Source organism: Bactrocera neohumeralis, chromosome 2 (genome assembly GCF_024586455.1).
Source record: "Bactrocera neohumeralis isolate Rockhampton chromosome 2, APGP_CSIRO_Bneo_wtdbg2-racon-allhic-juicebox.fasta_v2, whole genome shotgun sequence".
Classification (NCBI taxonomy): Eukaryota; Metazoa; Arthropoda; class Insecta; order Diptera; family Tephritidae; genus Bactrocera; species Bactrocera neohumeralis.
In genome coordinates this window covers 16,739,021-16,752,686 of record NC_065919.1, presented here as the reverse complement: position 1 = coordinate 16,752,686, position 13,666 = coordinate 16,739,021, and the positions used below count along the sequence as shown (strand labels likewise).

Here is a 13,666-nt window from a genome sequence, read left to right as displayed (position 1 = left end):
GATCACATCCTGCAGGCAGTGATGAAAATATGGCAGCTGAGAGTGTACACGAAGATCGCGAAGACCGTGGGGAGTCAATACGGCGCCGTTCGAAACAACATGGACTAACATATAGAACGACTTGGCGCATTTTACGTCGAGTTCTTTAATTAAAGGCGTACAAAATATAGATTGTACAAGACCTGAAGCAGCTCGACCTTCCCAAGCGAAGATCCGAAGTTTTCGAGCCAAACTTTTTTCAACTATGAGTCCCATTTCTGGGTCAATGGGCATGTAAACAAGTAAAATTGTCGCTTTTGGGGCGAAGAGCAACCTGAAGAGATTTAACAGCTACCAATTCATCCAGAAAAAACAACGGTTCCTACGCATCGCATCAATCAATGTATGTACTTAGAGAACATGTCGGTAAGTAGATGATTTCATGTTTCGGGCCGGTGATTGGCCACCAAACAATCCAGCTTCGATTCAGGCCTTAGAGTTCAACGTCACGCGTGTCATTAACCAGTTACTAGTCGAAATGCTCGGAGTCATCGAAAATTGGACTCAATGGATGGATCTGAGACGTTGCCGCGGCCAACATTTGAAAGAGATAATCCTCAAAAAATATATGCCAAAGAATGTTCTTTCGAATGATAATAAACATCCACCATTAAACTTGAAGTTTTTGTGATTTTTCTTTAAAAAAATAGGGAACCTCGAAATGAGCCACCCTTTATAAAAACTTGATAATGCCGGTTCGAAAGAAATTGTGCTCAGTAAATCAAAGAACCATTTCGGATTTAATTGAACTTGAACTTGAGAACGATGATGACTCCACATTTTAAAATTCGAAGTTCACTCCGCTGCGCTGCCCAGAGGTTAAGATATTATATAGATTTTTCGAACCTAATGTAACTTTTACATTCGTACACGCATTCCTTATCACTTTTTCTGACATATTTTATTTGAAATATTGGAAAAAAATGAAGTAAATATTTTATTACATTTATTTTAAAATTTATTTTTAAATCGTGAGGACTATCACTTCGGCAAACTAAGGCAATAAATACAAAGAAAATGTTATATCGTCTCTGAAAAATATACAACAATTGAAAGCGTCGCAAACACTACAAGCTCAATTCTATAAACGCCTAATACTCGTTTATTGTTTAAAAGCATTAAGCAAAAAAGTTGCGAGAATTTATAGATGACATGTTAAAATGTAAATTGGAAAAGAGTAGCACTTCCTGCAATATAGACGACAACAAATCCCAACTAACCACTAATGATCGTGCGAGTAAGATTACGCTTACTAATAAAAACGATGAAGATAACTGTACCACAGCTGCAAGTAGCACATCGCTGCTGGCGCAAAGAACGCAGTCTCAAGTGGTTCAGAGATTTGTAGTGATACCAAAACCCAGAGTGTTAAATATTTGTACACTAAATCCTAACACAAAAGAGTTTGAAGTGCCGACGGGCTCGATATACACGCCACAAGCAACAGAGCTATCAACACAAGCCGATCGTATGGATTTTAATAAACTGAAACATGAAAGACCACAATTTCTATATGAACAGTATCCGCTGAAGCCAGCACTACTATACGACAGTCCGTTGAGCTATGTACGCGATCCATTAAGCCGTTTAGATCAAATAGCTTACATGCCGCAAAGCTCATGGCATTCCATCACTTCGGTTTTGCCCACCTGTCAATGTGCCCTAGAGCATACGCCATACAATCTGCCAGAGTATCCTTCAAATGTACAAAATTTACGTTTGATCAGTGGCGAGGAGGAATGCAGATATAATGAAATTGCTAAAGCGGCGTGGAAGACGAGAGAGGCTTTTGCATCGACTGAGGACACGTCCGCGGAGAGTGTTTGCTCGACATGTCGCCGTAAAGGATTCTTAGTACCGCATTCCTCACAATATTACATAGAACCAAACAATGAGCTCGGAGTAGAGCAGAGTACGATGCGAGAAACCGACGATGCGGCTACTTTATCGGAAGCGTATAAAACTGCACCGCAGAGCATAGCCGATAGTTTAGTTTGCGATAATGAAAATCATTTGGAGAGAAAAGAATCATGTTTGTTTTATAACCCGTGTTACCGTTATGAGGCAGAAAATATAGTAGAACCACCACTTGAACCAGTGTTTTCCTCTGACAATTGTAAGTACGCTTAAAGCAGCTACACATAACTACATTAACTCAGCGAGAATTTAATTTCGTTGTTAGCTCGGCTGGCTATATCCCTCGATTCACACGAACCCGATTACTATAAATCGGTGCCAGTATTTGAAGTGTTGCCCACAAATAATTTCGAGGATTACTCGCATCAACCGGCGCTAAGGCATATAGATTCACTGCTGCTTTATGCGAGATTCAAGCAAAAACGACGAAAAACACGCGCAACTTTTGAGATTGGCGAAGAAAAACCTTTGCGGTTCATTACATTTTTCGATGATGGTACGTTCGGTTAAACTTATCTACATATTTTATCCATTTACTTATGCGAACTCTTGAACCTCAGCACAATTCGTTAAGAAGTCATCGGATGAGGACATTATTTTTGGTGGTGCTCGTGGACTAAATTATAAACTACAATGTTGGGAGGAATCACGTATTGCTTGGTTGTCTGAGCTTGAACGTCGTCACGAGGTCTACCGTCGACGTCAAAAACGTGCCGAGCTGCGTAAATTGAAAAAGCAAGCCGCACAAAGTTGCTCAGGCCAATGCTCACTTTGGTGTCACCGACTACGCTCTTGGTTAGCGAAATGGAAAGGCTAAAAGCAGCGAATGAAACGCGTATCTAGCCCAAAAAAGCAAGTATTTAAAGTTTACTGAAACCAATATCGAAACAACACCTGAAAAATTGCTGGCTCATTTAGAAGAAAAGATGTATTACAATTATTTAATGGGGAATTTGGGTTGTAGTTGTTGTAAAATTAAAATAAAAGGATTAGTGTTTCTCACGAACAAGCGCTGTTCTTTTTTTTCCCTTGGTGTGATGCCTCGAGGATGAAGGAAAGTTCTCTGATTACCGTTCACTTGGGAGTGGCCAGAAACGATTCTTCTACATTTGGCTCAAGATAAGGAAGCGAATCAAGTGGTCATAACTTCGAAGTCGTAGATAATTTCGTCTATCTTGGAACCACTATTAACAGCAACGACAATGCCAGCCTCGAAATCCAACGCGGAATAACTTTTGCCAACAAGTGCTACTTCGGACTGAGTAGGTAATTATATATATGGTGCAGAGGCGTGGACGATAGCAACATCTGATGAGTTGACGTTACGAGTTTTCAAGAGAAAGGTTCTACGGAAGATTTATGGTGCTTTGCGCATTGGCAGCGAATACCGCATTCGATGGAACGATAAGCTGTATGATATATACGACATAGTTCAGCGAATTAAAGGACAACGGCTACGCTGGCTAGGTTATGGTGTCCGAATGTGTGAAAACACTCCAGCTCTGAAAGAATTCGACGCAGTACCCGCCGGGGGAAGCAGAGGAAGTGGACGCCCTCCACTCCGTTGAAGAGATCAGGTGTAGAAGGACCTGGCTGCACTTGGTATCTCGAATTGGCGCCAAATTGTGAAAAGAAGAAACGACTGGCGTACGTAAGCGGGGTCTATGACAGTAAAGAAGAAGATGTTGAAGGTAATTTCACATTATCACTCCGATAGAAACAAAAAATTGTGAGAGTCGTTTTTAACAAGCTTCTTTTAAGCCGATTTTTCATCAGCAAAATCATTTAAAAAGTTCATGGCAGCAATCACTTGATGCCACATCCAAAGTATACGGTAGATACATAAGAACATCCTAACCTAGCTTTCGGAGCTTCTGGCGAGTCACAACGATGCCCTGATGGCACACAATTCCTCTCCTATTGACCAAAACTGGCCGCTTCTCGGTTATTGCTTCCTTCAGACGATTCACTTGCTGACAGTACAAATAAGTAGCAAGAGTTTGGCTTTTAGGGAGTAGTTAATAGTAGATGATTCTCTGTCAATGCCACTAAACACGCGGAAAACACCTCCTTAATATCAATCTTGGCAGGGCCACCGTTTGCGCATGCTCACCCGCTTCGATCACCACCGTTTTCACTTGTCGTAAGTGAACCACTTTTTATCACCAGTAACCATCTGCTTTAGAAATAGATCGATTTTGCTGCGAATAGAAATTGTCCTGAACGATTATTCTCCTCGTTTTGAACAGAAAACTTAATTTTTTCCAACACTAACCGAACACTATGCTTATCAATCTTTTGTTGACATATTTGAATGTATCGATTCATACAATATTATAGATTTTTGTGGTGCAATTTTTTATTGTCAATATGTTTGGAATTCTTTTTCGTCAATTTAAAATGCAATAAACTAATTGTTTAATAAAAATTTTGAGTTTCGAAATATAAACAACGAAGTAGTTTCGCCAAAAACCCATAACTTTTCGGTTTAACGCAAACTATACGGATACCAAATTCGATAATGTCAAAGCAACAGCTAACGGCATCAAATGATTTAAATGGAAAAGCAAAAGTGGAAAATAAAACCAATACTCAAAATTCGAAATTTTCAACGGCAAAACTTCAATACACATTCTACCAGCCGCATTTGTCTCAACCACCAACAGACTATATGTTTCTCGATGACAATCCAATGCTGAAAACTACACAACAACTGCAAACTACAACAAAAGTTGAGCAGAAACCAGGAACAAATGCTAATTTACAACTGACGCCTAATGAGCAACGTCTCGAGAGTGGTGCTTCCCGTAAAGATTCCTACGACTTAAGTGCAGACAATCCGGTATTGTCTGTGAAGAGTAAACTGATGGAAGACTGGGAGGTATGTCAAACGCAAGAAAAAGAGTCGAATGAGTCGGTAAGAGGTTCATTTGAGCAGATGGAGCAGTCCAGTCCTCGACGATGCTCGCTAGAAGGTAAGCATTTGCATATGTCTGTGCTGACGTGTATAATTAAACACTTTAAAGGTAAATTTATACCCCAGACAAACAATACACCGCCGAGCAAAACGAAAGCAACACTCATTGAACGCGGTTATTTGCTTTGGCAACTACAAAAAACCGGTGACGAAGTCGATCATTTAGAAACGATCATGCAACGGACGGTGGAACGAAAACTGTTGAAAACGGAATCAGAAAATATAACTCTGGAACGTAAAGTCTGAATCCACGAAAATGAAAAATGTATTTCAGAAGACAGAGGAAAATACGATTTCGATTAAAATAAATATTATTAATTATTAATTTTGAACATTAAGTATTTCATTTTTTAGATTTAACGACGTGGTTTAATCTAGCGGTAAATCTAAAAAAAGTGAAAAGTAAGAGAGACAGCTCCGGCCGCATAGTAAGTAAGAAGAAGTTAATTGTTTCTTGCCATTTAAAATGGCGGACACGGATGGGATTATTCCTATAATGATGCCGCAGTCTCATGGTTCCAAGGCTAGAAAAGTTATATAAGAACAGCATCCAACTTCCCTACATACAGAGAAACTGGAAAAGAGTCAAAGTGGTGTTCCTACTAAAACTGGCTAGAGGAAGCATGCAAGCAGATAAGTGAAAGTAATAGCAGGTTGATTGTATCAGGGATGTTTTCTTCTGCAATCGGTAAAATTATCAGAAGAGCTCGGCGAAGGTTACCCTATGGGCCGCGCTGCGCCATCCTGAATCAGCTAAATATAACTAAATCAACTATAGCCTCTCTAGGATAGATTTCAATGAATGAAGAAGAGGTACAGTGCTATTAACTCTATCTGTACCGACGGGCCCAAAATGGGCTGCGGTGTAGGTGCGGGGTTATACTCCATTGATCTCGACATCTTTACCAAACTCAGGAAGGACCTCTTAGTCGAAGTGCTATATATAGAGAAGGTCTGTTAAGTTTGCTTGAATAACTACAGAAGAATACAGAAAGTATCGAGCCAGGAAGCATTGCTTGGCGAAATCACTGATTGATTCCAACGTAGTCAACAAATGCAGGTAGTTTTTAAACTCACTGGCAGGAAAAATTTTACTTGTCATTTGCGTTCCCAGTGACAGTTACATTTTCGTCAACGAAAAAGCAGACGAGTTGGCAAAGCTAGGGGTCTCTTTAGACGAAGCCGAGGTGGAGCCAATACCATGCCCTCTATGAACGATCAATGAACAAACTGCTCAGAGTAGATGGAACACAACAACAAGCTGCAAGATATCAAAGCAGATATGGCACAAATATGACAAGAATAGAACCAAGGACCTATCACAAACCGCAAACCCGATACAAAATATTAGGAGCCCATCAGGCACCAAACCTTGAATAGTTGTCCACAAAAATCATAGCGGATAGCAGGAATAGTAAGATTATAAGGTACTGCGATAGTGCAATATGGCGCATCTAGTGCTAATTGAACCCATGGTGACAGCACTCCTTCCTACCGATGTATATAGGAAAGATATTCTGACAATAATTTCATATATCTCAAAGTAATTGATGCAAGCTTTTATGTGTCAAAAAAGTCAAAGTATTTTTTTATTCTTGCAACGGTTTCCCGACACAGTACAGATTTGCTAAAAATTACTTATGTAATCTTTCGGAAAATAATAATCCGTCGCTTGGTGTATGGAAGTTAGGTATCTTTTCAAACTTACCTTTTGGTGATTTTTCTATTTCAGTCTTGCCTAGGTAAAATGGACCCTGTCTCGTAGTGATTTCGTGTACAATTATGCCAAACGAATAAACGTCACCCTTCTGTGTACCCTCTGGCGGACGATCATTGCCAATTTTCAATAATTCGGGCGCGGTCCAAAAGAGTTCTGTAAGAAAGTGAAATTATATTAACCATTATAATTCAAAATTATATAAACCGAAAGGAAGAAAGAGCTAAATTCGGATCGAAATGATATTTACATATATTCAAAGCTGGGGAATATAAAATTTTTAGTCCGATCAGAGAAGGTTTACTCATTCTTTGATACTAATTTTAGGTGTTCTTCACTTTTTTTATAAAAAAATTCTATAAAATTTTGAAAATTCTACAGTTACACGACGGAAGGCAGATTCTATATTAATTTTTTGAGTTATATACATATTTTGTTTAAGGATGGGCGATCCAACAGACGGATATGGTCCAATGAATTGTTTCTCTAATTTGAAAATTATGTTAGATGCTATCTCTTTAGTCATGTCCTCTGTTCGTCTTTCTGTATACACGCGTAATAATCCCTCAGTTTTCGAGATATCGAACTCAAATTTTGCAAACATCCACTTCTCCCCAAACAGCTGCTTATCTGCCGTGATCGCCGAAATCAGACTGCTAAAGCATATAGCGGTCATACTAAATGATTGACCAAAATCAAGTCCCTGTATGGAACTTTTTTTATTCGATTACCTTATTCTTCACTAAATCCTGCAAATATTATTGTACAAAGTAACGCTTCAATTGCCCAAAATATTGTTCAGATCGGACCACTATTGTTCTACTTATCAAGTTATTATACAAAAGTTAAAGTTTTCTCTTGTTTTATGAGAATCTTTACAATAAAAAGAGCCTAATTGGTTAATAATGGCGATCCATATACTTACTACTCCAATACGCATGACTATTGCAGTCCTCCACATCGTTTTCCACCGCTTCTGGTCGTTCCCGCTTTAGCGTATGCAAACCAAAATCGGTGATTTTTAAAACGAACCTGGAATCCACCACACAATTGGAGGATTTCAAATTGCCATGCGAACGTATAACCGAGTTGTGTAGAAAATGCATGCCGCGCACAATATCATGCATCAGCGATAATTTAATCATCCAGTCCAGCTGGAATTGTTCATTCTCCAGTATGTCCTGCAGTGAGCCCTTCGGACAGTATTCGGTGAGTAGGAAACGCTTCGGTGGATCCAAGCATGCGCCATAGAATTTCACCAAATGATCATGCTGCAGATCCTTCATACTTTTTAGTTCCAACATAAGCGAACGTGTCAAATTGATTTGACGATTTTCGATAGCCTTAATAGCTACTTCACAACCACGATACATACCGACCGGTATGAAGATTTGACGATCACCGCACAACGAACGCAAGTCCTCGGACATGAGTGTCAATTGCGAGCTATGCCGTACGAGTGAGTGAAAGGAGCCGCGTATACCGCGACCACCTAAATCTGGACAAACTAAATCACTAAGTGAAACCTTCCATGTCATGGAATTTATTTCCGCCTCTGATTTATAGTGCCGATAACCGAAGAAGAAACCGACAGTCATCAGCACAACTACGACACCGAGTATGATCGAGAGTATCGCATAACCGGGTAGTGCTGCAGTGACAAAGAGTTGAAAATTATTATCGGCAAACTATTTACTACTATTCAAATCAACTATACTTACAATTATCTGGACACAGTGAGCCATCGTAACCACAAATCGGCGTGCTAGGTGGTGGTTCTTTGCGGCCACCGGCCCAGTGTATTTCCTTGCCTGGCACAAAGTCCAAGCGGTTGTGTATGAAATCGGCAACAATTTCAAAACTACCCGTATGCGGATTCATGTCCAGTAAAGAATATGCTGAGATGCGATCGCCGTTGTTATCGATAGTGACATTACCGGTAATACCTTTGAAACTGCGTCCCCACATACGTCGTACCATATCGGTGCCATTTATAGGGCGTGTCAGCACCGTCGGATCCTCACGAATACTGTCATTGAGCGCTTTGGCATAGAGCAATACGCCATCGAAGAAGGATATTACAAAGGATGAGACATCCTCATTTTCCTGGAATGTGTAATTATATTTCTCCGTGGCGATGGTTTTGATCTAACAAAATTTAAAGGATTGTTATTTAGTTATGTAATTTTTTGACAGGGCTTAGCAAGTTTACCTTATTGGAAACTGTAGTGTATGCCTCATCATCCGGTTGTTTTGGCGTTAAAGTCAGTATAGCTGTATATGCCTTTCGTGCGCGTTCGTTATTTTCTGTTGTATCGTTTTTGTCATACCAAGGTCTCCAAGCGATGTGTGAAGCGCTTCAAAGATAGCGGAATACAAAAAATATTATTATTAACTATGAAAATTAATTAAAATATATTAATATATATTTTTAGTGAAACAAAGACGGATACTAAAAGTTAAGAAGATATTAAAATACTAAATAAAATTATAATAAGTACACAATCTTGTCCATATATACCGGGTTTTCCAATAAGAGTGATCAAGTCGTATATCATGAATAGCACGTTCAATATTGGCTTCTAAAGTCTGGTTTATTGCTAAGACCAATGAGTTTAAATAACCTTGTAAAAAGCAGATTAACACCATTAGGTTAAATCCCAACTTCTTGGCGGCCACTCAATGTCACAATTTCTTGAAATAATCAAATCTCCACACTTTTCTCGCAGTAATTCGCTTGTTGCACGTGCTGTGTGGCACTTGTCTTGTTGGAACCAGATATTGTCCACTTGGGGCCATAAAAAGGACCGATGATTACACCAAACCAAACACCACACAAAACTGTTAATTTATGTGAATCTAAGGGTTGTTCATCAATAATTTGTGGATTTTTTTTTCACCAGAATGGACAGTTCTGTTTATTTGTTGCACCACTCAGATGAAAGTAAGCCTCATCGGAGAAAATGATTTTCTTTAAAAAATCGTTATATTTTCCAATGCAAATACAAATCATTGCAAAAATTCTACAAAAATATGCGGAGAGTAACAGAAGGTTTCAAGACTGGAGTATACTCTTGTAGATCCTCCAGGGGTGATCTAGCGAATGATGCCGAGAGCAAACTAAAATTATGGAGGGAACCCTTTTCAGCCTGCTTAATGGCAGTGAAAGCATAACGCCAGGAGATGGCGAACCCGATCCCACAATCGATGGCGTTGGAGCACACAAGTATTAACACCAGAAAATAACGTCAGCCTTGAAAGAATAACTCTTGACAACAAAAACGAAACTCTATAAATCACTCATTATTCCCGTCCTTTTATATGGTGCAGAGGCACGACGACGACAACATCTGATGAGTCGACGTTACCAGTTTTCGATAGAAAGGTTCTGTGGAAGATTTATGGCCCTTTGCGCATTGGCCGCGGCGAATAACGCCGAAACCAGGAAACCAGAGGAAGGGGAAGACCAGGTGGAGAAAGACCTGGCTTCGCTTGGAATCTCCAATTGGCGCAAAGCAGCGAAAAAGAAGAAAGACTGAAGCTCTGTTGTAAACTGAGTACATAATCGATCACAATAATAAGTATGCCACAGCCAGAAAAATCCCCGTATCTTAACAACTTAAAATTCAAAAAATAACGAAATACATTTGTGTAACATATGTACATTGAAAAGTAAATACTAGTAGACGAAATACCGAAAATGTGATTTCAGCAGCGAGAAATTCGCGTAAATTTCGATGAATTGAGATATAATGATGAGGTGTGTCTTGAATATTAAGGAACGTAATTAAGTCAGAGTTTTCTCAGAAATTTCTACTTTACGTAATTAAACCATGCTTTGCATATTAAAATAATCTAAGCAAAGAGATTACTGTTATGAAGAGTTTTTTCATTCCTGCAAAAAAATTGTTCGAAATCGAACGATTGCTCGTAGATGAAACGCCATTAAACGAAAACCAGCTATGGTTGAATAAATGTTTTAAAAGGAATATGGCGCGCCCCTCTAATAAGTTTATTGTGGATATCTCCTAAACTATACAAGCTATAATAACAGAATTCGGGAAAATATCGGTTTTTTTAATTCCAACTTATGATCCAAAATTGTCCAAGTTGCATCAAAACTATTCAAGCGCCTAGGTACCGTATATGCTGACGTCAGTTCTTATTGCGAACTTTTTACCGAAAATATCGGTCAACCTGTCAGATATTACATATTATTTAAAATGGAAAAGAATTTTCTTCAGCTATGATCTTTGCAAGTGGCCAGAGTATAAAATGTTCGGTTACCCCCTAACAGAGTCCTTCATTACTTGTTCATATTCTCTAAAGGCCAAATGTATTGGTTGATAGTTAGGTAGAATAGAAGTAAATAATTTGTTTTTAGAGCATTAAGGTGGCATAGAATTTCTAACAATGGAAAAACAAGACTTCCATTAAAAAATGATATAAATTAATTATCGATAAATTATAAAAAATATCGATTATAAATATATTAAAATTTATTTATTGAAATTTTTAAAACACTCTAAAACGCAACGAAACAGTAACTGTAAATTTAACATGGAAAATCGATTTATTACGATAAATAAACGATTATGGGTATACCGACACAAGATTTTTACAAACTCATAAACATTAATTAAACATTAAAATAACAAATGAAATAAACTAATTTTCGATAAATTATAAAAATTATCGATTATAAATATTTTGATATTTATAGAATTTTTTAAAATATTGCCAAAAGCCACGAAATAACCATTTAGCATGAAATAACGATATATTACGATAAATAATCGATTATAAGTACATATATCGATAAATAATTAAACATTAAAATAACAAATGAAATAAACTAATTTTCGATAAATTATAAAAATTATCGATTATAAATATATTGATATTTATAGAAGTTTTTAAAATATTCCAAAAAGCCACGAAATAACAATTTAGCATGAAATTACGATATATTACGATAAATAATCGATTATAAGTACATATATCGATAAATAATTAATTAAATTAATTAATTTTCGTTAAATTATAAAAATTATCGATTATAAATATATTGATATTTATAGAAGTTTTTAAAATATTCCAAAAATCAACGAAACAGTAATTGAAAATTTAACATGGAATATCGATATATTACGATAAATAATCGATTATGGGTAAATCGACACAAACTGTTATATCGTTATTTCAAAAACTTACAAAAATTAATTAAACAATAACATAACAAATTAAAAGAAACTAATTATCGATAAATTATAAAAATTATCGGTTATAAATAAAAAATTTATTTATCGAAATGCTTAATATATTCCAAAATATAATTTTTATTTACTATCTTGAAAACGAAAGAAATAGCAACAGCGACTATTACATAGCGTTCCTTTCGCATCCAGCGTATTCTCCAAATCTAGCCCACAGCGACTATTTCCTGTTCTCAGATTTCAAAAGAATGCTTGCTAGGAATAAATTTTCTTTAAATGAAGAGGTGATCGCTAAAACAGAGACCTATTTTGAAGCAAAGGACAAATCGTGCTACAAAAATAGTATCGAAAAGTTGGAGGGTCGCTATAATCAGTGTATCACTCTTGAAGAAGATTAATGTTGAATAAAAAACGAATTTTGCCACAAAAAATGTGTTTTACTATGCTAAGCCGTGAACTTTTCAAAGTTATGTAGGCGATGAATTAAAAACCTCGTGATGCTGGATATGTTGAAAATTTTTTGATCTCCGCTTGAGCCGACTAATAGTGGTTTAGTTACATTTCAGAAGGAAATTTCGATTTAAATAAATTTTTTATATTTTTTTTCTAAACAACTATGGTATACAAAAACAATTAATTCTAAAATTAACTTTAAGTTGGATCGAATGAATATTTTCTTACGTTCAGCTTTCTAATGCATAATTCATTTAGTATAATTACTTACTGCGAGAACATTTCAATATTTATGAACACATATTCGCCACTGTCGACCATATTCAATTCCTCAGCGGTCAACATGATTCGGCGGATATTCTCGGGTTCCGCACACATAATGACAACTGAAATGAGCAACGACAAGCAAATCGTTAAAATTAGTATAATTTCTCGTTTCTTACATTCTAAATATAGTAGTGTACTATTGTGTTTATAAACATGCGACAATCGCCTGCAAATTGAATACTAATCAGGAGATTGGATAACAGAGAATTCAAATGCGGTGCGAAATTCGTGAGACCGTGCAACAGTTTTGAGTTGCCTAATTTAAATGCGATAGACAGGTTTGATTTATAAATAACGAGCAGAGAAGCTCGTGCCTATTTTCAGTATCGTAAGCGTGTTTGAATGCTTTATTATTTGGCTTTGGGCTCACTTGCAATAACGACGATTTGATTTTTCGTATATTAATTAATTTATACGTATTTAGTATTTTTATATGATTATAATTTGGGTATTAATTTTGATTTACTACTTTTACACTTACTTTTTACTTCATAAACTTTTAGCTTTTAATAAATTATGTTCTTTTAGACGTGTGGTTTTCAAAAAGGCAAAACTTTTTTCGGAGTTGATTTGTTTGACAGCTGTTACTTGATTTATAATCAGTTTAGCTTGCCATTTCATAACGAACCGACTTACTCCGTAAACAAAATGGTTAGGTTCGCGCGATGCTCGTTTCGTCCAATATTTGGTCGACAAAATCGCTCAGCAGAGTCGGTAATTCGAAAAACCATGGATTAGTTTCGCACCAATTTTATTTTAGTGGATAATGCGCATCTTTAAAGACGCTATACAGTGCGCACCGAGAACGTTATTGTTGCTGTGAAGCAGAGTATCCAAGAAGACTCGAATGAGTATAGCCGCCATCGCACGCAACAATTGGAGGTGTGCATGCCCATCCACTTTACGGAGGATTTTGCGGAAGAATCTTGGTTTGTATGCTTACAAAATCCAACTCGTACATGAATTGAAGCCGAATGACCATCAGGTACGGCGCACGATATGGCAACCAATGCCGTTATT

The 13,666-nt window shown here is 37.1% G+C and overlaps 4 protein-coding genes across 10 annotated transcripts in view; 3 read left to right on the top strand and 1 right to left on the bottom strand.

The window, feature by feature from the left end:
* The window catches only part of LOC126762743 (F-box/LRR-repeat protein 7), a 346,320-nt gene that overhangs the window by 4,544 nt on the left and 328,110 nt on the right, over window positions 1–13,666 (top strand). The gene's annotated exons all lie outside the window — the stretch shown is intronic.
* LOC126762687 (atrial natriuretic peptide receptor 1) overlaps window positions 1–13,666 on the bottom strand; it is a 188,038-nt gene that overhangs the window by 3,759 nt on the left and 170,613 nt on the right. For all 6 annotated transcript variants that reach the window (XM_050479624.1, XM_050479633.1, XM_050479660.1 and 3 more), the window contains 5 exons: window positions 12,591–12,705; window positions 8,863–9,007; window positions 8,372–8,798; window positions 7,576–8,301; window positions 6,642–6,806 (listed from right to left, as the gene is read on the bottom strand). In XM_050479624.1, the coding sequence (XP_050335581.1) occupies window positions 6,642–6,806; window positions 7,576–8,301; window positions 8,372–8,798; window positions 8,863–9,007; window positions 12,591–12,705 (1,578 nt within the window). The remainder of the gene's footprint in view (window positions 1–6,641; window positions 6,807–7,575; window positions 8,302–8,371; window positions 8,799–8,862; window positions 9,008–12,590; window positions 12,706–13,666) is intronic.
* LOC126762819 (uncharacterized) lies at window positions 1,029–3,097 on the top strand. Its single transcript, XM_050479864.1, has 3 exons — window positions 1,029–2,155; window positions 2,222–2,452; window positions 2,517–3,097. Exons 1-3 carry the CDS (start codon window positions 1,192–1,194, stop codon window positions 2,771–2,773), a joined length of 1,452 nt encoding a protein of 483 aa, XP_050335821.1. The 5' UTR covers window positions 1,029–1,191; the 3' UTR covers window positions 2,774–3,097.
* Window positions 4,314–5,254, top strand: LOC126762873 (uncharacterized). Of its 2 annotated transcripts, none has more exons than XM_050479919.1 (2): window positions 4,314–4,931; window positions 4,983–5,254. In XM_050479919.1, exons 1-2 carry the CDS (start codon window positions 4,478–4,480, stop codon window positions 5,177–5,179), a joined length of 651 nt encoding a protein of 216 aa, XP_050335876.1. In that variant the 5' UTR covers window positions 4,314–4,477; the 3' UTR covers window positions 5,180–5,254. The 2 variants fall into 2 exon arrangements, with proteins under 2 accessions (XP_050335876.1, XP_050335884.1); XM_050479927.1 differs by having other exon boundaries at window positions 5,000–5,124.